The sequence below is a fragment of the Salvelinus namaycush genome, chromosome 4 (assembly GCF_016432855.1).
Source record: "Salvelinus namaycush isolate Seneca chromosome 4, SaNama_1.0, whole genome shotgun sequence".
Taxonomy (NCBI): Eukaryota; Metazoa; Chordata; class Actinopteri; order Salmoniformes; family Salmonidae; genus Salvelinus; species Salvelinus namaycush.
Window position 1 is genome coordinate 46,411,027 of NC_052310.1, and position 27,892 is coordinate 46,438,918.

Below are 27,892 nucleotides of genomic sequence, written 5' to 3' on the forward strand. Positions count from 1 at the left end.
ACAATGGAAGGTGCACAAACCATGGCTACAAAGCTAGCTGGATAATTAGCTAACAACACTGTAAGCTAGCTTGATATGCTAGAAAGAAATAGAAACAAGTTGAGAAAAAAGTAACTACAATAAACTTGGTTTATTATCTTCTGAAGCAATTTGGTTATCCTGTCTTGATTGTAGAAGTTCTGTTCTGCTATCTCACAAAATACATGTAATCTCTTTGAGGAAACATTTAGTCAGCGAATCAGGCCGTCTCCATGGCAACCAGATACTCTTTCAGCCGTACATGCCTTCAAACTACAGTAAAACCCCTTAAGTATGCTCTTACCTAAGGGAATATTTGAGGGGATCTCTTTAACACCCTTAAACAATTATCTTAGATAAGGGACAATTATTCCTTAAGGTGAACCCTTAAGGGAAACACTTAAGATGTTTTATGCAACTGGGCCCTGACAGTCTAGATGTTAGTTGCTCAGTAACAGAACAAAGAAAATAAAAACGATCTGCTGCCTAAAGTAAATGTACTGTGATTAAACCCCAGCATAATATGACATACACTGTATATTTCTCTCCCTTCTCCCAGAAACCATGGTGAGCAAGGAGAGCAGCAGGGTCGTGCTCTCCAACTCAGAGTCAGATTCAGAGACAGGCCCGTCACATAGCTTGGAGGCACAATACGGTCTTGACGGCAAACAGCAGGTGAAGAAGAGGAACAAAGCCTTACAAGTCCACTTCAAGGATATCTGTGACGCCCAGAACGAGCAGCGGGCAGGGGGGCGAGGAGGAAGGTCCATTTCCTGTAAAGTGGCATACAGAAAGTACATGGCGATGCCTGCGCGGCGCTCCATCCCCAATGTGACTAAGAGCACGGGTGTCCAGACGTCACCAGACCTTACGAAACACTACCAGACTTTCCCCTTCGAGCGAAAGAAAGGACAGACGATCAAACACACGGCCTTGGTGGAGGACTACAAGGGTCAAAACAATGGGTTTTTGAGTGACTTGAAAGGTCAGGAGGGGGCAGTGAGTTTAGAGGAGTGCTCGTCATCTCAGGGTGCAGGGAAGCATGTGCGGCAGACGCAGGCTCTGCTCCACCACAGGGACGACAGCAGTGGCACCGAGGATCTGTTATCCGGTGCCAACTGCGTAGACGGGCGTGCGTGCCCGGACCCCTCTCTCCTCACAAAGGACACAGAGTGCTTTGCAAATGACCCAACTCCCATGGGAGAGCCGGAGAACCAGGCTTCTGGCGTGAGGACCAAACACAAAGTATTATCCAAAGTGGACACGATGGGTGCCAACCCTTCCGCCAAACGCCAGTTGGCAAACTGCGAGGAAGCCTTACAGGACACAAGATCAAAGGTCACAAGTCCTGTTGCCTGGAACTCCCTGACGCAAGTGGAGAGTCTAGGGCTAGGGAGTCCGTCGGTGCACCACAAACGCAAGAAGGCCATGCAGCCTAATGGACAACAGTCTCAGACACTGCCTCACCCCCACAGTGCTGGCTGCTCTGTGGTCAAGGTAAAGGCACATCAGTACCAATCAGGGACTTTACCAGCCCCAAGGAAAACACAGTCGGGCCTGGAGGACCAGGCTTGCCCCCCAGGACGGCAGGGTGCCTGTCAGCAGATAGTGCCCTTACCTGGGAATGGGGATATTAAGGGAAAGCTCCAGGCCATGGAAAACATCATCAGCTCCAGTCAGGAGACCATCAAAGTTTTACTGGGGGTCATCCAAGAGCTGGAGAAGGGCGAGGCTCAAAGAGAAGGGTGAGTTGAACCATCCACCATGCATCAAATGTGTCTAAATTCCTCAAGGTGGGAGTTTGACTCCAGTTCTTACTTCACAGGATGGTGGTTTAAAAATAAAATATATCGATTTTTAAATAATTTTTTTGCGGAATTGCCTTCTTGAACATATGAACTTGTGTCTTGATTACAAACTAGTATTTGATCTGTAAATATGGATAAAAATGTTAAATTACGAGCCTAGTTTAGCCAAGGAGAAAGCACTGAGCTATGTAGGGAGAAAGACAGGATCCTTCCTGGTCAGCCATGATTGGCTGAGATAATGGAGGGGCTGAAGACGCCAAGAGATGAGTCCTGATTGGTCTGTCATGTCACATAACAGAATGGGGGCTTACATGGTCAGTTTATAGATAATCTTGGCTATCACAGATTTTTGGAAAGATATACAGTTGAAGTCGGAAGTTTACATTCACCTTAGCCAAATACATTTAAACTCAGTTTTTCATAATTCCTGACATTTAATCCTAGTAAAAATTCCTGTTTTAGGTCAGTTGGGATAGCCACTTTATTTTTAAGAATGTGAAATGTCCGAATAATAGTAGAGAGAATGATTTATTTCAGCTTTCATTTCTTTCATCACATTCCCAGTGGGTCAGAAGTTTACATACACTCAATTAGTATTTGGTAGCATTGCCTTTAAATTGTTTAACTTGTGTCAAACATTTTGGGTAGCCTTCCACTTGCTTCCAACAATAAGTTGGGTCAATTTTGGCCCATTCCTCCTGACAGAGCTGGTGTAACTGAGTCAGGTTTGTAGGCCTCCTTGATCGCACACGCTTTTTCAGTTCTGCCCACAAATTTTCTATAGGATTGAAGTCAGGGCTTTGTAATGGCCACTCCAATACCTTGACTTTGTTGTCCTTAAGCCATTTTGCCACAACTTTGGAAGTATGCTTGGGGTCATTGTCCATTTGGAAGACCCATTTGTGACCAAGCTTTAACTTCCTGACTGATGTCTTGAGATGTTGCTTCAATATATCCACATAATTTTCCTGCCTCACGATGCCATCTATTCTGTGAAGTGCACCAGTCCCTCCTGCAGCAAAGCACCCAAACAACATGATGCTGCCACCCCCGTGCTTCACGGTTGGGATGGTGTTCTTCGACTTGCAAGCATCCCCCTTTTCCCTCCAAACACAACGATGGTCATTATGGCCAAACAGTTCTATTTTGTTTCATCAGACCAGAGGACATTTCTCCAAAAACGTACGATCTTTGTCCCCATGTGCAGTTGCAAAACGTAGTCTGGCATTTTTATGGCCGTTTTGGAGCAGTGGCTTCTTCCTTGCTGAGCGGCCTTTCAGGTTATGTCAATATAGGACTCGTTTTACTGTGCATATAGAAACGTTTGTACCTATTTCCTCCAGCATATTCACAAGGTCCTTTGTTGTTGTTCTGAGATTGATTTGCCCTTTTCGCACCAAAGTACGTTAATCTCTAGTAGACAGAACACGTCTCCTTCTTGAGCGGTATGACGGCTCCGTGGTCCCATGGTGTTTATACTTGTGTACTATTGTTTGTACAGATGAACGTGGTACCTTCAGGCATTTGGAAATTGCTCTCAAGGATGAACCAGACTTGTGTAGGTCTACAATATTTTTCTGAGGTCTTGGCTGATTTCTTTTGATTTTCCCAAGCAAAGAGGCAATGAGTTTGAAGGTAGGCCTTGAAATACATCCACAGGTACACCTCCAATTGACTAAAATGGTGTCAATTAACCTATCAGAAGCTTCTAAAGCCATGACATAATTTTCTGGAATTTTCCAAGCTGTTTAAAGGCACAGTCAACTTAGTGTATGTAAACTTCTGGCCCACTGGAATTGTGATACAGTGAATTATAAGTGAAATAATCTGTCTGTAAACAATTGTTGGAAAAACTACTTGTGTCATGCACAAAGTAGATGTCCTAACCGACTTGCCAAAACTATAGTTTGTTAACCTCTCTGGCCAACATCCAGTGAAATAGCAGAGCGCAAAAATTCTAAATACACCATTCGTAATATTAAACATTCCTGTAAATACATGTATCTTACACCATGTAAAAGCTTAACTTCTTGTTAATTCAACTGCTGTGTCAGATTTCAAAAAGGATTTATGGAGAAAGCATACCATGCGATAATCTGAGGACAGCGCCCCGCACACACAAGTATTTCTAGCATTTTCCAACCAAGCATTAGCATCACGAAATTTTGAAATAGAAATAAAATAATCAATTACCTTTGAAGATCTTCTCCTTTTGGCAATACAAAAGGTCCAATCTTCACAATAAATGGTCGTTTTGTTTGATAAAATCGATTTTTATAGCATAACACGAAACATTTTGTAAATGGCTTGTGTCATGAATTCCGTCTCCTTCAACTTTCGACAAACTATTCTATGTATTACTCACACTAAACTTAAGTTTATCTCGTCATGGTTGGTTTCATTGCAATCCTCTGTTTGTTAGTAACACAACCATACTTGATGCTTCTTTTTGAGGGACGTATTGACCGAAAGGAACTGATTTGGACACACCAAACAATGACCTCATTGCGCGCCAATGATATGACCAGTGCTTCGTTGATTGACTGTATTTCGGCCCAATGACCACTGACCGTCTTGAAATCTAGCTTGGTAGATAGCCAATGAGCTGAGGTAAACGGCAATATCTAATGGTTATACCCGGAAAGACCAGCTCTTATACGATAGTCGAGCGTAACACAGCCATTCGCCATTGAAATGTCTACCTGAAGGAGCCACGTTGTTTGCGCTTAACAGTATTGAGTCGAGATCATTTTCCGCTATTTTATCGAAATAATTATGGCGAGTAAATCTGGAAAATCAAAGGCAAAGTCCAGGTATACAGATCTACACGATATTATTGACAAAATTGATAGAGAAAGTGACACTGAGTTGCTTGAAGATGAGTCAGATTGTGAGACAAGTTTGGACACCCAATTTGAGGAAATGTTTTTGCACGGAGAGGATGCAATTTTGGACTGGTAAGTACCTCTCATGCCGTTGTTTGAAATTAATAATATCAAATATCATTCATGTGAGTTGTTTTGGAGATATTTTTATTTTATTTGACATATATAAATATATAATCAGTAATGAAATGTGTGAAGTACACATGGTTCTACATTGTTGGTAGGGGGTATGTATGTCTGTGTGTCTGTGTCTGTATATATTAGATATTTTTTTACATGTATTTTATCTAAACATGGAATGGAACATCACCTCACCATAGTGATTGAGGTTCCCTACTCTATATAGAATCTATGTCTGTTTGTGTCTGTGTCTATTAGATATTTTTTACATGTATTTTATCTAAACATGGAATGGAACAGCACCTCACCATAGTGGTTGAGGTTCCCTACTCTGTATAGAATCTGTGTCTGTCTGTGTCTGTGTCTATTAGATATTTTTGACATGTATTTTATCTAATCATGGAATGGAACAGCACCTCACCATAGTGATTGGGTTCCCTACTCTATATATAATCTGTGTGTCTGTGTCTGTGTGTCTGTGTCTTTATTTCACAGTCCCTCCGATTCTGATTGGGAGCCCCCACTGCCAAGGTGCCCATCCCCCACAGGAGCTGGTTCATCTAGCTGGACCCCTGCTGTCTCCGGCTCCACACCTACCCCCGCCCGACCAGGTGTGAAGTCAGTAACAAAGAAGCGGAGGTGGAGAAGAGATAAACCTGCAATCAGAGAGGAGGAGGGTCGTTGGCACTTTGTGCTGGAGGAGGATGTGGCGCAACCACCTCCAATATTCAGACCGAAAAGGCCACCAGGACTTCCGGTGGACATGACCTCAAAGTATAGCCCCATGCGACTTTTTCAGCTGTTTTCCACCTCGTCAGTTGTTGATTCCCTTGTGTTGAACACCAATAAGTATGGTGCTAAGAAGCAGGCAGGCAAGAAATAGCGATGGAAGCCCATTTCCATGTCAGATCTTTTTTGTTACCTGTCAATGGTCATTTACATGGGTCTTGTGAAGCTGAAAACCCTGAAAGACTACTGGAAAACTGCTCCCCTCTATCAACTGCCTTTCCCCTCCACTGTCATGTCATGCAAAAGGTTTCTGACAATCTCACGGGCCCTTCATATCAGTGACCCAGAAGTTGATGAGGACAACGAGAAGAAGCGAGGCACAGCAAGGTTTGATAAGCTCTGCAAAATAAAACCTCTCTACCACAGTGTGGTTGAGGCCTGCAAGACCTATTTTCAGCCCGCCCAGAACCTTTCTATCGATGAGAGGATGGTAGCCTCAAAGGCCAGAATTGGCCTAAAACAAAACATGCGTAACAAACCAACTAAATGGGGTTACAAACTGTTTGTTTTGGCGGATTCTGTGTGTGCATACACATGCAATTTTTGTGTTTATGAGGGGAAGAGCAGTTTTGTGACCGGTAAGGGACTCAGTTATGATTCCGTTATGGAGTTATTCGATTTTCAACTGCTGGGGAAGGGCTACAAACCTTTTGTGGACAACTTCTACACAAGCCCTACCCTGTTCGCAGACCTGAGGAAGCTGGATGTGTGGGCTTTCGGCACCATTCGGACCAACAGAGTGGGCTTTCCGAAAACCAAGGTGAATGACATGCCTAAGCGGGCTGAGCGGGGTACCATGCGATGGATTCGCCAAGATGGCCTGCTCTTTGTAAAGTGGATGGATACCATAGAGGTGGTCATGTATTCCAGTATCCACAAGTCCTTCAATGGAGATCACGTCGTCAGGCGTGTGAAGGGTGCTACTGGGGCATGGACCACCAAAAATGTCCCCATTCCTGCAGCTATCAAGGACTACAACAAGGGCATGGGAGGTGTGGACCTGTCAGACGCGCTGATAGGTTACTACAATGTTCTCCACAAGACAATGAAATGGTACAAGACATTTTTGTATCATTTCATCGACATTGCTGTGGTGAATTCCTTCACCCTCTAGAAGGAAATGGCTAAGAGCTGTGGACAGCCCCCCATCTCACAGCTAGCCTTCAGAGAGCTGCTCATCCAGGAGCTTGCTTGCTACAGCAAGTCCACTGTAGCACCTTCTGTCCCCTCTACCTCTGTCCCTTCTGCTCCTTCAACCAGTGGTGTTCACCTGCCCAAATTCATCTCTGCAGGCATGAATGTGCCTCAGGGCAAAAAGGGCACAGTGGGGAGGCGTCGTTGTGCGCTTCTTCATAGGAAATGCCCCATCACCTGCACCACTTGTTCAGTAACCCTCTGCTTTACAGCAGAAAGAGACTGCTATGGGGCATGTCATCAGAAGCACAATATTGTGTAGAGGACTGAGGGTCTTCACAATATTGTACATTATACATTGAATGTGTGTAAATTTTCATATATTTATACATTTTTCTGTAAAAAAATTTTGGGGTGTGTGTTAGAATATAATTTTAGTATTTTGTATTTAGTTATTTACATCAAAATGTATCACTGTACCAATTCGGCCACTTGGGTACATTTGGACAACTTGTGTGGGACACCTGGATGACTACATGCTCAATGTCATGTAGCTCACTCATTCCTGAAGATATCTGTCTGAAACTTTTCTCAAATCCTGGTGCCCTCTGATGTTCTGCATCGAAATTATCCCCAGCATCATATCTCAATGTTTGGCTTTTCTTGTTCAGTTGAAAGATGATGCAACAACAATAAAAAACAGAAAACGTATGTTTATTTCCTTGTATTTTCTTCGTCCAGATCTATTGTGTTATATTCTCCTACATTCAATTCACATTTCCACAAACGTCAGAGTGTTTCCTTTCAAATGATACCAAGAATATGCATATCCTTGCTTCTGGGCCTGGGCTACAGACAGTTAGATTTGGCTATGTCTTCAGGCGGAAATTGAGAGAAGGGGGGTATCCCAAAGATGTTTTAACAAGAAATTTGTTGAGTGGTTGAAAAACGAGTTTTAATGACTCCAACCTAAATGTATGTAAACTTCCGACTTCAACTGTAGCTATGGAAAATGTTTTGCTACATCTCTCAACAACATTGCTGCCCTGAATTTAGCTGGTGCTATAGACAAAGCTCAGTTGTGAGAGATTGCTTTCTGGAGTAGAATTCCATTCTGACTCGTGTGTTTACATGTCAATTCTTGAAGAGATGGGTGGCGCTAAGAGAGTGTGAACGATGCTGAATGGCCGTAAACAAAGAAGAGCTCTCTAGCAGGTGTGAAAATTGCAGCAAAACTTAAAAGGGCTTTTTCTCAAAATTTGGTATCCAAGTTTATCAACTTTAAAAGCAGCATTACTTTCTCCATTTGCAGTGTATGACATACCATTTTGTACTTTTCAGGTTCAGACATTAACGGGGCCAGTAAAAACATGTTGGCAAATGGATCTCGTCGTGCCAGTAACTTTTCAGAGCATTTTTGCATTCCATTTCAACATTTACCTGCTCTGTTGCAGTCTACCATTGAAAACCATTATAGACTACACACAGAAAAGTTATGCTATTGGTTTTTGAGGTATATGATTGGACACTCATTCAAGCACCACCACATTCCCGCGAGTCACAACTTCTCGAAGGCTCGAGCTGTACATGAGTTGTTGCCTTCACACAGCACACGCAAGCTGTCCAGAGCAAAAAGAAGCACCCATCAATCTACCCGAAGAGCTTATTTATTTTAGGGAAACTTTCAATAGTGAACATACTGTACTAGCAATATGCTGGCTACTGTCGATAGTCTGCTAAAAGAAAGATACAAAAAGACACCTAGCATTCGTCTTGGCTAGCCTACTGTAGCCATGTTGATATCTGTTTTGTCTTAAAGGGTCAGCGTCCTATTTTTTATGTAAAAAAAAAGCTCTAAATTACAGACACTAGTGTATGTTAGAAATAAAAATGAATGAATTAATACAATGAATTAATACAATGCAATTCTAAAGAATAGAGTAATGCGCTCCAATGCGTTTTAAAACTACACTATGACAAGCATTTCTCTACACCCGCAATAACATCTGCTAAATATGTAACCAATACAATTTGATTTGATTTGCTGTCCCAACCAGTAGAAATTCTGTCTGGGCCAGTAGATCTTTGGCCAACTGAGAAAAAAAGTCAACATTGGACCCTGGTCCAAATTTCAATAATCCTAGGATCCTGTAACCAGTCACATATGAAATTAACATAACTGACATACTCAAGTGAGCACTTACATTGTGTGTGTGTGGTTCAGTCATCACTGAGATTTGATGTTCTTGGTAGTCCTGCAGCCCTTCAAACTGCTGTAGTCTAACAGTATGTGTAAGCTAAATTGAGCTTGTGAATACATACATCAAGGCTATCTGTGTCATCTCATTCCAATAGCAAGGAAGTAAGTGGTCTCTGATTGTACTGTAGATATCATTAAGTATATTTTCTCAGTTGTACAGAGGTACTAACAAGTGCATAAAGTTTATGTGCCAACTCCAAAAGGCCAAACCACTTCAGCATTAGACTGAATGCAGAAGGCTGTCTGCTCTGCTCCATCACTAAAATCCAGAGTGGCACAAAGCAAATTGCATTAAGCCTTCGCCACAGCCTCCAGAGAACACGGTACCCCTGATGTCGCTCCTTGAAGCCTAGTTTAAAAGGACCAATTATCAACGCATCATAAAGCACTGGCTTTCATCTCCTCTGAAATATGGGCTCATATGGCCCTTTAGTATGTTTCACCACTATTATTAGAGCCTGCTAGTCACCACAAGGCCCCAGCATCTCAGCTCCCTCCCCACCTTCTCGCTCCCTGCCAAGCCATTCTAAAGCTGTCTGTCTTCAAAGTGATGGTCACAGATTTCTGGTGGAACAGAAAAGTGTCTGAAAGCCAGTCTTATTCTCACCGGGATAAAGGCATTACAGTGTGTGGATGGATTTCTCAGGTGAAAGCTCTGCTTTTAGAGCACACAGTGATGCGGAAGTCAGCGCTATATGGACGGTGAGGATATCTTATTTGCACAGTGAGGACGAGCAAATAACACCGTAGTGAGCCTGTGCCAGCAAACAGTGGCACAGCTTAGAGATGACTTATAGTGTCAGAGCTTAGAGAATGACTTTCCGACACAGTGTCCTCACATAAAGTCATCTGGCCTAACACAACATTGGTACATTGCTAGATTAACTGAAAATACAGTTCAGTAAATACAATTGTAGTTTAGATTTACAGTAGACGATGTCGTGCTAGAAATGTGATGACCTTGATTATGATGGTAACACTCAAATATCTCAACAAAAAAACCTCCCTTCTTTTTGTGTGACTCAAAGAGTTATTGTGTATTCAGGCCCTCAACTCCACATTCAAGAGCAACCTCTAAGGTGACATGGACAGATGAACTTGGTGACCTTGCATTCCCATCAGCAATTTCGATCCATCCAAGACAGATAAGGTCATCCTTATGACATGGTGAGCAGCAGAGTTCAACCCCTCTAGTTCTCATCCATCATCCCCCAGTGACAATAAGCAATTACATGTCCTGGTGGACCCAGTTGCCCCTTCTGCTTTCCAGTTGACCACTCCCTACCAGTGGAGGCTGGTGGGATGAGCTATAGGAGGACAGGCTCATTGCAATGGTTGTAATGGAATAAATGGAACGGTATCTAACCCATCAAACATATGGAAACCACATGTTTGACTCCTTTCCTTTCATTCCATTCAAGCCATTACAATGAGCCTGTCCTCCTATAGCTCCTCCCACCAGCCTCCACTGTTCCCTACACATCCTCTGAACAAAATGAATGAGAAATCCCAACACTGCCACCAATGTATGTGACATGATGGACGGGACTGTTGACACTAGGAGAGTACTGGAGAGATTTATATAGATGCCATCAAATCTCCATGCATGTTCAGTTCACACTTATGTCTGCTAACTGTAAGTATGCCTCAGGAGCAGAATGTACATACAATTGTGCCGAAGATGGAGGAAGCATAGCAATCTAAGTAATGACAAGACAATACAGGGTGAAGACTGGGCTTTAGGGCTCTTTGGAATGCCATAAAGAACACAGACAGCATTTGTCATGTTGATTGTCTTTTGCCTCCCTAAATCTAATTATTTTCTGAATACATTCAGTTGGATGGAGCACAGAGAGATCACATATATTGATTTTTCTTTAGTATTCAATAACATGGTTAATAATGCATTAGTTCTGTTAGAAAGTCAGGCGATAACAATATTATGAAAACCACTTGTATACTGTGTCATAAGGATAGAGATGAGCATATTACATCTAGTGAGCATGTCTATTACCTGACCAACCCAATCTCACAAAAGACTAGCATTATTAACACAAATCCATGTCAGTTTGAAAAGTAGATAAATGAAAATGAAATAAATGCATCATCCATTCTTTCACCTCTCCCCAGTCTTTCCTACCGAACGGGACAGGACACAGCCAACTGTGACACGTGTCGAAACAGTGCCTGCATCATTTATAGGTGAGTACTTGTTTACAGCTTGTTTACAGCTTGAAAGGTCACCTACACCTGCAATGGCACAACATGGCATGAGAGATGCTTATATTTATGTGTGAGGTGATATACTGTAATGTGGCAAACCAAGTGCTAAGAGTCAATTGAGTAGAATGTGTTTTCCGGTAATGAGTAGAATAGAATACTTTACTGAACTCAGAGGATATCATTCTTCTCACTGCATGGTGTTAATGGTATTACATGAAGGGTTAATGGGCGTAGCTCGATTGTGAAACAATAATGACAATTGATAGAATACTTCTGTCAGAGTGAGATCAATTTATTGAGCACCATCCACGTGAATCTGAGGTGGAAATAGATACTAGGAAATGGTGTGACTGAGATCAATGATAAGTTCACTGAAGGAGAAGAGAACACTCCTATCTGAGTCAGATCAATTATGAAAATAAACTTTTGATATGTTGACCTAGCTGTGTGTTGCCGCTTTCCATGTCTGTTGTCTGTAACTTGTGAGGTGTGGAAACACTTTGTTGCTTTTATGAATTTTGTCTTGCTGCTTTTTGTTCTATGTTGCTCTGTCTGTATGCTACGTCTTGTTCCATGCTGCTATTGTCTACATTGTAATTGTTTTTAATAACCTGCCCAGGGACTGCGGTTGAAAATTAGCCGGCTGGCTAAAACCGGCACTTTTACTGAAACGTTGATTAATGTGCACTGTCCCTGTAAAAATAAAATAAACTCAAACTCAAATATCCTATTACAATTATGTATAGACATCCTCAACTGTTATTTCAGAATCTGGTGAGCATTTAAATAGAGGAATGTAGTGAATGTAGAAAGGAATTAACACAAGCTGAATTAGAAGCAGCAAATTGAGTTTAATTTCTAGATGCAGGTTGTGCAGATATAACATTGTCATTGTTGAAGGTAATAAAAGAAAGAAAGAAAACTATAGATGTTCTGACTTCTCCACTCATCTGAGAGATCTAAATGATCCTCAGGCAGGTTGCAAATACGTTCACACTGTGACTCCATTTTTCCCAAGAGTCTAATTCCTTCACTGTAACTTTGCCTTCAGAGACAAGAATAAAAACATCCATCTCAGAGATCGACTCCAATTTAAACAATATACAATATTACAGAATATACTGAAGCATACCATCTGAATCATGCTACTGAGCCTCCAAAGTTTGTCACCATCAATATGTTAGTTGTTTTTGTACCCTAGTGTGCCAGCAAGCACCTTCCATTCAGCAAGCTGCTTCTTCAGCTGTACGGCTTGTTCCAGCCTTACCGGCAGGGAAAGACTCACAAGGGAAAACATCAGATAGCAGGGTTTGTGATGTCACTGAGTTGCAAATAAACACCATAACAGAGACTGCTATAGCAGAGATCTAAATTAAAAAAGTGAACCAATTTCAACAAATATTTTCATGTTCATTTTTTGCACTCAATATCGTCATCTTAGTAAACAACTCATGCTTAATTAAGTACATCCACTTTATCCAATGACAAAACAGCATGCATTTTTTTAACTTTGGCTAAGGGAACTTCTAAATAATTTGACCAGGTATAGACTCTAGTCTAGTCCCCAATTACTAGAGTTGATATTAGATGTTAGAAAAGGTCTCTAATGCTAACAGAGTGACCTGAACATTGACTGGTTATCATCTAGTTGTCCTCTCAAAAGGAAGCTTCTTACCGTGACTAATGACTGGAACATGACTCAAGTTATCACTCAACCAACTTGAATGTATATCAATAGTAATGGATCTGTGACATCCACTTACAGTTGAAGTCGGAAGTTGACATACACTTAGGTTGAAGTCATTAAAACTCATTTTTCAACCACTCCACAAATTTCTTGTTAACAAACTATAGTTCTGGCAAGTCGGTTAGGACATCTACTTTGTGCATGACACAAGTAATTTTTCCAACAATTGTTTACAGACAGATTATTTCACTTATAATTCACTGTATCACAATAACAGTGGGTCAGAAGTTTATATACACAAAGTTGACCGTGCCTTTGAAAAGCTTGGAAAATTCCAGAACATTATGTCATGGCTTTAGAAGCTTCTGATAGGCTAATTTACATAATTTGAGTCAATTGGAGGTATACCTGTGGATGTATTTCAAGGCCTACCTTCAAACTCAGTGCCTCTTTGCTTGACATCATGGGAAAATCTAAAGAAATCAGCCAAGACCTCAGAAAATAAATTGTAGACCTCCACAAGTCTGGTTCATCCTTGGGAGCAATTTCCAAACGCCTGAAGGTACCACGTTCATCTGTACAAACAATAGTACACAAGTATAAACGCCATGGGACCACGCAGCCGTCACACCGCTCAGGAAGGAGACGCGTTCTGTCTCCTAGAGATGAACGTACTTTGGTGCGAAAGTGCAAATCAATCACAGAACAACAGCAAAGGACCTTGTGAAGATGCTAGAGGAAACAGGTACAAAAGTATCTATATCCACAGTAAAACGAGTCCTATATCAACATAACCTGAAAGGCCGCTCAGCAAGGAAGAAGTCACTGCTACAAAACTGCCATAAAAAAGCCAGACTGCGGTTTGCAACTGCACATGGGGACAAAGATCGTACTTTTTGGAGAAATGTCCTCTGGTCTGATGAAACAAAAATAGAACTGCTTGGCCATAATGACCATCGTTATGTTTGGATGAAAAAGGGGGAGGCTTGCAAGCCGAAGAACACCATGCCAACCGTGAAGCACGGGGGTGGCAGCATCATGTTGTGGGGGTGCTTTGTTGCAGGAGGGACTGGTGCACTTCACAAAATAGATGGCATCATGAGGTAGGAAAATGTTGTGGATATATTAAAGCAACATCTCAAGACATCAGTCAGGAAGTTAAAGCTTGGTCGCAAATGGGTCTTCCAAATGGACAATGACCCCAAGCATACTTCCATAGTTGTGGCAAAATGGCTTAAGTTCAACAAATTCAAGGTATTGGAGTGGCCATCACAAAGCCCTGACCTTAGTCCTATAGAACATTTGTGGGCAGAACTGAAAAGGTGTGTGCGAGCAAGGAGGCCTACAAACCTGACTCAGTTACACCAGCTCTGTCAGGAGGAATGGGCCAAAATTCACCCAACTTATTGTGGGAAGCTTCTGGAAGGCTTCCTGAAACGTTTCACCCAAGTTAAACAATTTAAAGGCAATGCTACCAAATACTAATTGAGTGTACATAAACTTTTGACCCACTGGGAATGTGATGAAAGAAATAAAAGCTTAAATAAATTGTTTTCTCTACTATTATTGTGACATTTCACACTTCTTCGGGATCAGTGTCCCTTCCATGGGACGGTTGAGCTAACGGAGGCTAATGCGATTAGCATGAGGTTGTAAGTAACAAGAACATTTCCCAGGACATAGACATATCTGATATTGGCAGAAAGCTTAATTTTTGTTAATCTAACTGAACTGTCCAATTTACAGTAGCTATTACAGTGAAATAATACATGCTATTGTTTGAGGAGAGTGCACAATTCTGAACATAAAAAGTTATTAATAAACAAATTAGGCACATTTGGGCAGTCTTGATACAACACTTTTGAACAGAAATGCAATGGTTCATTGGATAAGTCTAAAACGTTGCACATACACTGATGCCATCTAAATCTAAATTGTACCTGAGCTGGAATAATACATTGTGGCCTTTCTCTTGCATTTCAAAGATGATGGTACAAAAAAAATACATTTTTTTTTCTTTGTATTATCCTTTACCAGATCTATTGTGTTATATTCTACTCCATTCCTTTCACATTTCCATAAACGTCAAAGTGTTTCCTTTCAAATGGTTACAAGAATATCCATATCCTTGCTTCAGGGCCTGAGCTAGATTTGGGTATGTCATTTTAGTCGAAAATTTAAAAAAGGGGTAAATCCTTAAAGAGAAGGATTGCTGTTTTGAATTTTGTGTTGAAGGGGTGGGAAATGGTTGTTAAACATCATTAATGATCAGCTACCAGGTATAGACAACCTAGATGGGAAACTACTGAGAATGGTAGCAGACTGTATTGCCACCACTATTTGCCATGTCTTTAAACAAAAGGAGTGTGTGTGTCCACAGGCTTGGAAGGAACCTAAAGTAATTCCACTGCCAAAAAATAGTAAAGCCCCCTTTACTGGGCTCTAACAGCCCACCAGTCAGTTTGCTACATGTTCTCAGTAAACGGATGGAGAACAAATACAATTTTGTTTTTCAAAGAACAAGTTAACTACTGACTTTCAGCATGTACCGTATATAGTGAAGCGGACTCAACTTGTACTGCACTGACTCAAATGACTCAAAAATTAACAATAAGGCCTCCCGGGTGGCGCAGTGGTCTAGGGCATTGCATCGCAGCGCTAGCTGTGCCACCAGAGACTCTGGGTTCGCGACCGGGAGGTCCGTGGGGCGACGCACAATTGGCCTAGCGTCGTCCGGGTTAGGGAGGGTTTGGCCGGTAGGGATATCCTTGTCTCATCGCGCACCAGCGACTCCTGTGGCGGGCCGGGCACAGTGGGCGCTGACCAAGGTAGCCAGGTGCACGGTGGTGTTTCCTCCGACACATTGGTGCGGCTGGCTTCCGGGTTGGAGGCGCACTGTGTTAAGAAGCAGTGCGGCTTGGTTGGGTTGTGTTTCGGAGGACGCATGGCTTTCGACCTTCGTCTCTCCCGAGCCCGTACGGGAGTTGTAGCGATGAGACAAGATAGTAATTACTAGCAATTGGATACCACGAAATTGGGGAGAAAAGGGGGTAAAAAAAATTAAATAAAATAAAAACTATTAACAATAAGATGATAGTTGGATGTGTATTGTTAGATTTCAGTGCAGCCTTTCAGTGCAGCCTTAGATGTCATTGACCATAATTTGTTACTGAAAAAACAAACTTGTTATGGTTTTACATCACCTGTCATCACATGGTTGGAAAGTTACCGTTAGAACTCAGAGAGTATTCTTCAATGGAAGCTTCTCTAACTTCAGATATGAACAGTACAGTATCCCTCAGGACAGTTGCCTTGGGCCGTTACACTTCTCTTGTTTTAATTTACAAATAATTTGCCATTTGTCTTACAAGAAACTATAATGACAATGTATGCTAATGACTGCACACTCTAAAAAAACTTCATTAGATAGTACCCACAAAACACCTATCTCAACGGCAACAGTGAAGAGGTGATGGATGCAGGACTTCTAGGCAGAGTTGCAAAGAAAAAACCATATCTCAGACTGGCCAATAAAAATAAAAGATTAAGATGGGCAAAAGAAAACAGACACTGGACAGAGGAACTCTGGCTAGAAGGCCAGCATCCCGGAGTCGCCTCTTCACCGTTGATGTTGAGACTGGTGTTTTGCAGGTACTATTTAATGAAGCTGCCAGTTGAGGACTTGTGTTTCTCAAACTAGACACTCTAATGTACTTGTCCTCTTGCTCAGTTTTGCACCGGGGCCTCCCATTTCTCTTTCTATTCTGGTTAGTGCCAGTTTGAGCTGTTCTGTAAAGTGAGTAGTACACTCTTGGCAATTTCTCGCATGGAATAGCCTTCATTTCACAGAACAAGAATAGACTGACGAGTTTCAGAAGAAAGTTTTTTGTTTCTGGACATTTTGAGCCTGTAATCGAACCCACATGCTCCAGATACTCAACTAGTATCTGATGCTCCAGATACTCAACTAGTCTAAAGAAGGCCAGTTTTCTTGCTTATTTAACCAGGACAATAGTTTTCAGCTGTGCTAACATAATTGCAAAAGGGTTTTCTAATGATCAATTAGCTAATCCAAGTTTACAATTTTAAAAGGTTAACACAACGTGCCATTGGAACACAGAAGTGATGGATGCTGATAATGGGCCTCTGTACGGCTATGTAGATATTCCATTTAAAAAATCTGGTGTTTCCAGCAACAATAGTCATTTACAACATGAACAATGTCTGCACTGTATTTCTGATCAATTTGATGTTATTTGAATGGACAAAAAATTGGCTTTTCTTTAAAAAACAAGGACATTTCTAAGTGACCCCAAACTTGTGAATGGTAGTGCATACTAAATAATATGTGTGAAATTTGTTTTGAATTAGAATGGACCATTATCATGCACCTGTATCAAAACAGGGGCATCAACGCACTTAAAAAGCGAATGGAGGATGCTTTTCCCATGGTTCATTTTCATGCCAGCCAGGTAGGCTATACTCCTGTTGTAAGTATAAGCAATTTGCTTAATATTAGGAATGTTGAGAAGTAAATATTGTAAGCCTATAGAAAGTTGATGGGATCCTTCTCTGTTTAGTAGATGCCATCACTCTGTTTTCTCGCAGAATTGCATAGCCTATAGAAATGTTGCTCAACATGAGGTCATGGGCTCTCATGAAGTGTTAGATTAGATTTTTGATTACATTTGTATTGATGTCAGAGTGATTAGAGGGACAATTGAGTGCTGAGTACCAGGCATTTAGCAAGTTTGGTAGGCTACTAATGACCAGCATCAGCATCAGACCTGGGAGAAGTCTAATTACTGTGACTAAATGGTCACCTGGAATTTGTAGGCCTTCATGACTCGTGACCGCCGGTGTGGGTTTTCACCAAGGATCTCTCTGTACTTTGCTCCGTTCATCTTTCCCTCGATCCTGACTAGTCTCCCAGTGCCTGCCAGTAACAAACATCCCCACAGCATGATGCTACCACCACCATGCTTCACTGTAGGGATGGTGCCACGCTTACTCTAGACGTGATGGAATTCAGGCCAAATAGTTTAATCTTGGTTTCATCAGACCAGAGAATCTTGTTTGATTCCTTTAGGTGCCTTTTGGACAACTCCAAGTGGGCTATCGTGTGCCTTTTACTGAGGTGAGGCTTACGTCTGGCCACTCTACTGAAAAGGTGTGATTGGTGAAGTGCTGCAGAGAGGGTTGTCCTTCTGGAAAGTTCTCCCATCTCCACAGAGGAACTGGAGCTCTTTCAGAGTGACCACCATGGTCACCTCCCTAATCAAGACCCTTCTCCCTCGATTGCACAGTTTGGCCGGGCGGCCAGCTCTACGAAGAATCTTGGTGGTTCCAAACTTCTTCCATTTAAGAATGATGGAGGCCACTGTGTTCTTGGGGACCTTCAATGCTGCAGAATTGTTTTGGTACCCTTCCCTAGATTTGTGCCTCGACACAATCCTGTCTTGGAGCTCTACGGACAATTCCTTCGACCTCATGGCTTGGTTTTTGCTCTGACATGCACTGTCAACTGTGGGACCTTATATAGACAGGTGTGTGCCTTTCCAAATCATGTCCAATCAATTGAATTTACCACATGTGGACTCCAATCAAGTTGTAGAAACATCTCAAGGATGATCAATGGAAACAGGATGCACCTAAATTTAATTTTGAGTCTTATAGCAAAAGGTCTAAATACTTATGTAAATAAGGTATATGTTTTTAATTTTTTATAAATTAGCAAAATTTCTAAAAACCTGTTTTTGCGCTTTGTCATTATGGGGTATTCTGTGCAGATTGGTGAGGGCAAAAAATGTATTACATTTTAGAATAAGGCTGTAATGTAACAAAATGTGGACAAAGTCAAGGGTTCTGAATACTTTCCGAATGCACTGTATATGGACCCCAGGCAGAGTAGCTGCTGCATGTGTAGTTGCTCATGGGGATCCTAATAAACTAAACTAGAAGTTAATCTCCATCTTAACCTGAGTTAACCTAATCAGTACCTAATCAATGAATGTTCTCATCCAGACAAAGCCTCTCATTTTGTTCAGCCCTGTTCTCTTGTGGCGTGCGTAAATAATGCTTCATGTAACAGCCATTGTGTCAGACTAAGGAAATTGACATGCAGGAATGATCATGATCAATGATGTTTTTTCTTGCAACTTAGTCTCATGAGCGATATGTTCCATTTTCTTAAGCGATGATCTATAATCTGAGATAACTAACAAATCACATTTGCTAGTACAGTATCTAACTGAAGACTAATATGGTATGAAAGAGGATTTGAAATGATTCAATTCCTACCATAAAGGCTGCTATGAGTCACATTGCTTCGTGTAGTCTGCCTGATTTACAACCTATGTAATCTAATTAGTTAATGTATGAGCCATTGTGTGCTAACAAAGTGATTACAGCTGTTGATGTCTCACAATGATTCAACAAGAATGCTCCTTCTTATTTGTGATGCTATGCATTTGGTGTGATATCACTATGGGATTACTTCAAATAAACACAGTTTCCACACTAATACAAGAATGCATGTCATAACAGGAAAAAACAGAACAGATACAGGATATAGGTTTTTACATGTGGGTAATACTGTATGTATGTAGGCAGCCTAATGTCCTTTGGGTATGTGGAGTATATGTACTAACTAACAGAACAAACGGTGTGTTGAAAAACACTTGTAATTCTGGGAATATAAGAGGGGATAAACATATCTACACACTTTGCTCCTTTATTCATGAACCTTGGTTGGAGATATGTAAAGATGTTACATGAATTATGAATAGCTTTGCTGCAGTAGAGGTTGATTGTAAGTGAAATCCTGAAGTGGTGTTTGATGTAAGTCACAAGGTCACATAGAAGGAAGCAAATAATATAGTGTTTACCAACACTGCAGATGACTTACAGTGCATCACACCATAAACACTATTGGGACAGAGATACATAAATCAAACAAACAAGGACTAACTAAACAATATACAGCCAGGAAGGATAAAGGGCAGAGAAGGAAAACTGCTTTGATAGAGACAAAAATATTCTTATCTTTATCAATGCACTGATCACAGAGAGACAACAGGTTTACGCTGACCCAGGTCTAGAATGCATGATAATTATGCTCAAAACTCGTGATTATCAATAGATAGCTCTCAATCCTTAAAAAGGAAAATACATTTTCCACTGGAAGTGCCAGGATGTAACCTAATCACAGCCGTTCCATGAAAAGTCTATGCAAATGATTCATTTTGTTATTAGAAAAAGGCCTGTGGAATATATACAAAGGAAATGATTATCATTCCATCTGTGTTCAATAGGTTTTTCAGCTCCTAAATGGTGTGCCTCTGCGTTTTTTTTGACTGTCCTTGAATAGGACTTGGGAAATGAAAGCAAGACGACCATCTATCAAGTGCTATCTGTCTCTGCCAGCGCAATGGGCAGTAAATATATCAAAAAACTTTGCAAATGATCTTAGTTCATTTTTTTCTCTGCAGTATCCCCTTACTCCATCTTGCTGATTTACAGACTGGATTGAGTGTCACACCCAATCCCCCAATATATATTTTTAAAGTCTACAAGGCGAATGATGATTCTTTCTACGAGTGTTTACCATTTTCTTATATCATTAATTTGATCTACTTCACATGTTACAGTGTATACTTTATGTTTAGCCATTCATTTGCTACTATTCTTTATTTTCTGGGATTTTTGTTGATTTCTTGAACTGTTACGTTAACCCATTTAATCCCGAATTTTTCCCAGACATGAAAATATCCAAATCAAGTGCCATTAGTAACCCTTTGAAGTAATCAATCATTCTTTTTTGAAATTTTAATGGAAAAGTAGGTGAAAAAGTGTGTTTTATGGTCGGTCACAATTGTGACCGGTGGGATAATGTTACGTATACTGAATTAACATATTTCTCCTATGCAGTTATCAAAGTTCTTATATATCCCAACCCAGTTATTAACACATTTAAAACTCTGTCACTAGCAGTCCCCAGCATTGCCACTAGAATGCCCCGTCACATTCTAGTGTGACTATTTTACACATCAAAAACCATTACACTACATCGATATGAACACTGAGAGCAAAGACAAAAAAACAACCATCAATGTATTTCAACATTGTTACTTTATTGTAACATTGTTACTTTAGTGCAACATGTATTGAAACATTAATATTGTAACTTTATTGTAACATTTGAACTTGTACTTTAGTGCAATATTCATTGTAACATTGTCATTGTGACATTTTAGTGCAACATTCACTAACAACTGTATAGCAGTCATGTGATTCATTCCCACTGAACATAAAGGTAGCATTTAGGATAGAGGTAGCCTGTAGAATATGCATTCAAGTAGAGGCCTACACTGAACAAAATACAATTATATATATATATATATTTAAAAAGCACCACTGCACAATGAGTGCTTATATATATATATATATACAGTATATCATAGAGTTAGGCTTCAGAACCAAGTGCAAAATTAGTTTGTGCATCACTATTTTGAACTGTGATCAGTCAGTCCTACTGTCATACAGTATGTCTTGAATCAATTGACCTTCTTTTCCAAAAACATTTCAGTCATTTTGATTGTCTTTTTCGTCGACTTTTCTTTTCTTCCTAGAGTCCGTTGTACTGCTTCTCCTCACCCTTTATCGACTTTTCTATTTTTCTTTTATTGTCTTTTTCAGCCCTTTTTCATTCGATCTTATCTCCGTTTCTACTGTCCGTGGTATATCTTGAAGCACTCAATGTGCAGTGGCGCTTTGCATTTCTCACATGCATAGCTGGTACGTTTGTCACAATGACGACTTCTCTGGAACCGGTGCATCGTCTTGATTGGCCAGTGAGAAGTTTTGTCATATCTTGCCTGATCTTCAACAGTAGCAGTCAGTAAAGATCTCCTTCCGTGGCTCAGTGGTTTCGTGCCAAACTTTTGCATATTTGGGCTGTATACTATGTGTTTTGGAATCACATCAGTGGCAGGCCTCTTCGATCGTTTGAACACTTGTAGAGGCCCTTGGCTCTTCTGACTGGACCCTCTGGCGGGTAGAGGCCCTTGGCTCTTCATTATCAACAATGGAGGGGGGGGGGGGGGGGGGGGGGGGGGGGGTCATCATCACTGATAACGTTGTTCCTGTCATGATCTGTTTGCATATGTTCAGCATATGCATTCAACAGCCTGGTTGGCAAATGGCCTTTCCATAGTCCCTATCTGACCCATCGCTATCACAATCACTCAGGACAGCATCTTTCTCATTTTGAGGGATAACTGCAATGTTGCATGCCTTGTCTGGGCAGTCACCTAGATCCAACATATCCAGAACTTGACTCAAAGTGAAACTAAAAGAAAGAACAGAGTAGAAAGTTAGGTAGAACAAGACCTATGTCTGTGTATAACTATGTGTATACCTAGATGCACTGTGTTATCCCGCCGGTCACTATTGTTGCCGTCAACATGTTTACACATTCTATGACCACACTGAACAAAGTTGAGTAATTGCAAATGAATGTATCAATACTAGACACCTTAAAGATGATGTGTACCAAAAATCTTTGTCCTAACTTTATGTTAACATACTTTACTAACCTTTTGTTTGAGAGCTTTGATGCAGTCATCCTCTTCTCATGGTGCAACCAGGAAGTAAACAGCTCAGTAAACAGTAAACAACAATTCACACTAAACATGTGACACTGCACATCTTTCATTGAGACCCTTTATTCTTTCAATATTTGCTGGAAATACATTGATAGATCATTCAGTAACATTTTTAGAGCCTTATAACTGAAAACGTTTTTTACGATTAAATAGGTTAAGACTGTGGCTTTCAGCGCTAGCTATGTGAATAAAAATAGATATCCAACCTAAAATGGACAAACAGTAGAGGTTTGAGTAGACCATTCTTTGTTATGACAGGCCTATTCCTGCCAGGGCCTGTGGTGGTGACTCATAGTGCTGATAGGGCTGCCAGCAATAATCACCTTGCTGGGCAAACCATTCTTTGCTTCCACTTAATGAGCTGGCCAGGATACAGTGAGCAGAATTAAAAAGAGCTGAACTAAAAAAAAAGTCTGAACCAAAAGGCCAATTATTCCTCAAACTTGGACAGCAACTGCTCATTGCCAAGATTAGCAGCAGCAGAGATGTGGCCTCTAATTCCGAACAGCAAGTCAGTTCCAATATGGCTAATCAATCCAGGGCTTGGGCTCCAAGCCCTACCCAGCATTCAACTCCCGCCTGACACTCCCAGCCCCTCCCTCTTGTATACTGCAGCATCCAGTGCATCACTGCTACTGATACAAACAGAGCAGAGAGAGGGACAGGGGGGATGGAGAGTGAGGGAGATGAGAGAGAGAGCATAAATGCCTCACTGCTGTAGTCACATCACATCCCATTGAAAAGCAGGCTGTGGAAACAAATGCAAAAAACCCCTGAGAAAACAGTGGACGTAGAGATTATGGCCCAGAGTGTCTAACCTCTGCTCCATACAGTTCCCAGCCATGCTAATGTCCTTCTGGAGCTTAGGGCTCTATTCAGTCTATATCTGAAGTGTTACTGATTGCGCAATAGAAATGTAAAGGTAATTTCTGATTGAGCCGACATATGCAGTGTTTACCATGAATGCAGTCGCCGCCAATTTGGCAACATTGCCTTTAAATTTCAATCACGCTGTAACACTGAACATCCGCGATACGTATTGAATAGATCCCTTAGACTACTTAGTATGACTCTGCAGTAACATCAACAGTAAACAGTCCAGGGTCTTTGCCCATATTCCATACTAGGAGAGCACAGATGAAAAGCCTGATTTCTGATGCACACCCACATGGATTGGGTTACTAGTTCTAGTTACTAGTTACTAGTTACTAGTTCATAATGCATAACATAGGTACAAGAATCAGAATTCAAAAAGAAGGTGAGGGTTGAATCTTGTTTGCAGGGATTTTTTACAAGGCTAATTTTAGGCTAATAATGACTTCACAAATCAGTGCTAATACAGTTCCTGGTTGTATGAGTTGGGTTTAATGAAGATGTTATATAATTACTTTTAAGAGCAAGTAGCTAATTAGGTTAGCGTGTATGCCCCCTGCTTTTAGCAAAGATGCAGTAGTTTCATTGGTGTTGAGAGGGCTTGTAGTATCGCTGTGTTCAATAAAGTATGTGTCTGTCATTCTGTGTGCACATGACTGTGTTACTGTAAGGTAGTCAACCATTAAATAGAGCTGGACCTTAGCTGACATTTTAACAAAGAACGTACTATCAAAATGGCACCTTGTCAGTCAAAGATATATATGTTCAGTGGTTCCAAGTGAGTAATTTGTACTCTGGTGATTTAAATAAATAAACATAGGCAATTGAAGTATATTAGTTGGATATTTTTTAAATAATTTATGGGGGGGGGGGGTGCCTGCACCATTCATGTCAGTAGCCCAGAAGGAAAGACAAATAAGGAGCATTGTATAATATACTGTATTCTGGAGGTGATATGGGAAGGGGAGAAAATATTGAGAACATTTACATCTTCATTTAGTAGATTATCAGAATAAAACCTACAGTAATAGTAAAGTAATGTGGTACCAAACCATCAACATTATAGAATTAGAAACCAACCGGAGAAGGAAGACAGTGAGAGCATGTAGGAGACAACATCTGCCATCACCACCCTCCTATGATGAACAATCATTAAACAATGTTCACTCCACCGGGATCACAGCTAAACAATCAGGCACCAGTGATCACACACACAGCTATTCACAGACCGTAGCTAAACAGATGATTCATCTGCTTGTGAATGATTGAAAATGCTATACCCCATCTCTAGCTGTCCCAATCTGTTGGCAATGAGATGATCTGAGATCTGTGGTCTTTGTTTACTCAGTCACCTGCTCCCCAGGGCCACCCGCACAGCACAGTGTGCCTCTGGCTCCCTGATGAGCCAATTGTCCACAGCATACAGTAATTGCAGCTCTCTGCCAAGTGCTTCATTGCTTAATAAGTGCCAAGACCATTCCATAGTGTGCTGCGCTGTTGTGCTTTGTGCTGTTTCCTAGCGAAAGCTTGGCATCAACAAGAGCCCTGAAATGCTGAGCTTTCAGAATGGCTCTAGAAATACTGGGTAATAAGAGGACGTCTTCTGTACATATACAAAGCGTGCAACTCATTTCAAAGTTGTGGCAATTCAATCTTGATGGAAGTAAGAAGCAACTGATCGATGTAAAATCTCGACAACCCAAAACAGAGGTACAGAATGTGCTGGCACATACTACGTCATTGAAGTGCTCATTATTTCACAATTCTGTTTTGGGGGAAAAGTTCAAGTATTAACTACCTGTATATATTCAAGATGCTATTTATAGTCACGTTTATATTCCTGTAATCAGACCTTTATTGATTGATTCAATCCTCTGCACCGCCAAATTCCTGTCTGGCACCATGTATCATTTTCTCTGAAGGTTGTCATAGTCGAATAACTGACACTTATCTTAAGGGTAAGGAGACTTCCTATGATTCATTCTGTCATTTTTGAGCAGAGCATCTCCTTCAGAAGACTAATTGGACTGCCTGTCATGCCGGTGATTGTGAAAAGGGCTTATCAGGGCATTGTACATCCATCTGTCTGCCTACACTGTGTATACTTATGTTTGACCTTGGAGGGTTTAATGTAATTTCAGAAGGTTTGACTCCTCTTTAACTTCCATCTGTTTGACTGGCAAAAACATGCCGCTTCAAATTGTTCTACGCTTTCAATAAAACAATTTATCAACGATAAATAAGATCAGTCTTAGACAACATTGTGTGATGAGGTTAATGTTACTTGCCTGTTGGAAAATTAAACTTTCTGCTACTGCTACTATTCTACTGTTGCTTCTAGTACTGTACAACCACACATTGCAATCTTCAGAGAATGGATGTTTTTGATTAAATTGCAGAGGCCTGGAAAATATAATGGGGGAAATATTTTTTGTCAACATGTATTAAATTGGCAGTCAGGTTTGACAGTATGAATCCTACTTTACTCATTCCAAAATAGTATTTTCCATATTTATTACACATGCCAATGATAATACGTAAATAAATAGATTAACTTAATCAATAGCTATAGATGTAGTACGTCTAGGCCTGCTTGTGAATGATTTCATTTGTTTGGGATAAAGCTCTGTGCTTCTCCCAGCAGTGAGATATTTAGAATCAGCGCCCGAATGGAATCGGATGATGGCAGCCAGGGATTACAGCAGAGGATGAGGAAATCAGACATCAGAAACCACCCACATCCCGACTACTAGACGGACATACTGTATCATGTTAGGGAATACCCTTCACTATGCACTGAAACATACAGATGTTCATACTTTTTATATACATTAGTCTGATGTCACATCCAGTACATTTCAGAGTTAGACGATATTATTTGTGGTGCTATGAGAATTATCAGACTGTACTGTGCGCTTCCCAAACAATCCATCTGGAGTCTATGGCTAGCGACTGCCCTGGATTATCAACGGACAAATTGAATGCCGGCGAATTGGCAGTACTCCTGAATTATATTATTAACTTAAAATCACTTTTATGGGATAAAAATCCAATGTACCAGATTGTGCAGAGTCATGGTTCATATTTGAGCTGCTTCATTCATGTTCAATTTGTGATACACACAATTAAGACTGGTTTGAATGTTATTCAATCTCTTAAATCCTGGTACTCTAAAAGCTAAAACAAAATAGGATTGAACCATCTTTCCACAGTAGCTTCTCTAAGAGAAGGAAAATATCACAGAACATTTGTAGCACCATAATTGGGGAGTATTAATATGGAGTTGGTCCCCCCTTTAATGCCATAACAGCCTACACTCTTCTGGGAAGGCTTTCCATTAGATGTTGGAACATTGCTGCGGAGACTTGCTTCCGTTCAGCCACAAGAGCATTAGTGAGGTCGGGCACTGATGTTGGGTGATTAGGCCTGGCTCACAGTCGGCATTCCAATTCATCCCAAAGGTGTTTGATGGGGTTGAGGTCAGGGCTCTGTGCAGGCCAGTCAAGTTCTTCCCCACCTATCTCAACAAACCATTTCTGTGTGGATCTTGCTTTGTGCACAGGGCCATTGTCATGCTGAAACAGGAAAGGACCTTCCCCAAACTGTTGCCACAAAGTTGGAAGCACAGAATTGTCCAGAACATCATTGTATGCTATAATTTAAGATTGTTTTTTATTATATGTTATTGTGTTAACTCAATGTTATTGTGTTGTTTGTGTTGCAGTGTGGAGCTGGACTTCAAGCAGCAGGAGGACAAGTTACAGCCCCTGATTAAGAGACTGTGCCCCTTGGACAACTCTCAATACCCTGCTCTGCCTTACCCCCACGAGGTGTTCACTTCAACCCCCAAACGCAAGTCCAAGACAGAGTCCAAAAAGCATGGTCGCTGGAAACTCTGGTTCCTTTAACTTAGGGAAGAACTTGGCTTTTGGACTGGCCTTTTGGATCTGTTTTTACACATCTACTATCTTCCCTCAAAGGGATCTATCACAACAGTAGATGTTCTGCTCCAGGGAACGGATAATCTGATAACAGTAAATCATCTAAATCAGGATTCTCAGTTGGAACTGCACTGGAAATCAATGGGTGATTTTTTTTAAACGATCTTAGCTCATGGAGGTTTATAGTCTGCCAAGTCTTCAGTTTTTGGTTCAAAACCGGAGAAGGTTAACTTATACCCTGGCTAAAGGTTAGCAGAACTACATGGTGAGACTGGATATATTTTTGTCATCATGAAAGGTAGCCCACAATATGAAGATGGATATTATTTATTTACTGGGCAAATGTTTCTCACACTTTTTAAAAATGATTTCCAATGGCACACCTTTTTGGTCTCTGCTTGACCGAAAGAGGAATCCCCATGTGGAAGGCCTGTTTCTCTAAAAATATACTTAAATCGTACATCAGCCTGTTGGAAAAGCACAAACATT

At 40.9% G+C, this 27,892-nt stretch overlaps 1 protein-coding gene across 1 annotated transcript; it reads left to right on the forward strand.

The window, feature by feature from the left end:
- The first annotated feature begins 582 nt into the window (after nucleotides 1-582).
- Nucleotides 583-27,370, forward strand: LOC120045894 (inhibitory synaptic factor 2A-like). Its single transcript, XM_038990823.1, has 3 exons — nucleotides 583-1,763; nucleotides 11,145-11,216; nucleotides 27,187-27,370. The coding sequence occupies exons 1-3, from the start codon at nucleotides 583-585 to the stop codon at nucleotides 27,368-27,370; spliced, it is 1,437 nt and encodes a 478-aa protein (XP_038846751.1).
- The last annotated feature ends 522 nt before the right edge of the window (nucleotides 27,371-27,892 follow it).